Raw genomic sequence first — 799 nt, forward strand, 5'->3', positions numbered from 1 at the left:
AGCCCTCGGCTGCAGCAGCAATGGGAGAAAATCCAGCCTGGTCAGCTGTGGGCTGAAAGCCTAATTGCCACTACTAGTAAAATGTGTTATAACAGCCTTAATGCCCAAAAGGCTTTGGCAGGAGGCTCAAACCTGCGTGAGAAGCCCCAAGGGCAGGGTTAGTGCAGGTTCCGTATGTGCAGGGTTTCAGAAGGGCTGCCAGGACCTGCAGTAGGGTCCTACTCGGCGCTTCCCTGAGCGCTGCAACTCTGTTGTGTGTTTGCCCCGACACTCTCGTGTGCGCTTTGCCAGGCGAAGCGGCTGAAAACCATCCTCGAGCAGAGGGACAAGATGATCAAAGAAGGGAAGTACACGCCGCCTGACTACCACAAGGGCAAAGAGGATAACCGGCCTTGATTCAAAGAGGACGTGGCCGTCGGTCACCTGTGGGGTCGCTGACGTGGAGCTCCTCTGAGAAGAAAAACCTGGGGCAAGACTGAGTTACGCTGCAGCAGTGGATTCTGCGTGGGGGCCTTGCCCCTGCTAAAGAGGGATGACCCCACATCGGGCATCACTTGGGCTAGTAAATGTCTCGTTTGAAACAGTGTTTGGCTCTGTCTTGTCCTTTTTTTTCCCAGTAAAGTGCGAATTGAGGGTTTCTCTCTGTAGCAGTGCTGCCAGGGGAGCTTTTGAGACACCCTAAAACAAAGCAGCGGTGCCAGAGATGTGCCCTTGAGGAGGTCAAATGCTCCTGGAGCCAGAGGGAGCTGGTGCTGTGGGTCATCACGAGGTCACCTGTGCTCGCAACTTGTCTTTCCTG

The 799-nt window shown here is 54.8% G+C and overlaps 1 protein-coding gene across 1 annotated transcript; it reads left to right on the forward strand.

The window, feature by feature from the left end:
- Positions 1–291: 291 nt before the first annotated feature.
- Positions 292–396, forward strand: NDUFS5 (NADH dehydrogenase (ubiquinone) Fe-S protein 5, 15kDa (NADH-coenzyme Q reductase); the record flags this gene model as incomplete). The annotated part of the gene is made up of 1 exon (XM_009871011.1): positions 292–396. A coding segment is annotated over one exon (105 nt), but the record flags the coding sequence as incomplete, so codon positions are not given.
- Positions 397–799: the final 403 nt, after the last annotated feature.

The sequence above is a fragment of the Apaloderma vittatum genome, unplaced genomic scaffold (assembly GCF_000703405.1).
Source record: "Apaloderma vittatum isolate BGI_N311 unplaced genomic scaffold, ASM70340v1 scaffold24366, whole genome shotgun sequence".
Classification (NCBI taxonomy): Eukaryota; Metazoa; Chordata; class Aves; order Trogoniformes; family Trogonidae; genus Apaloderma; species Apaloderma vittatum.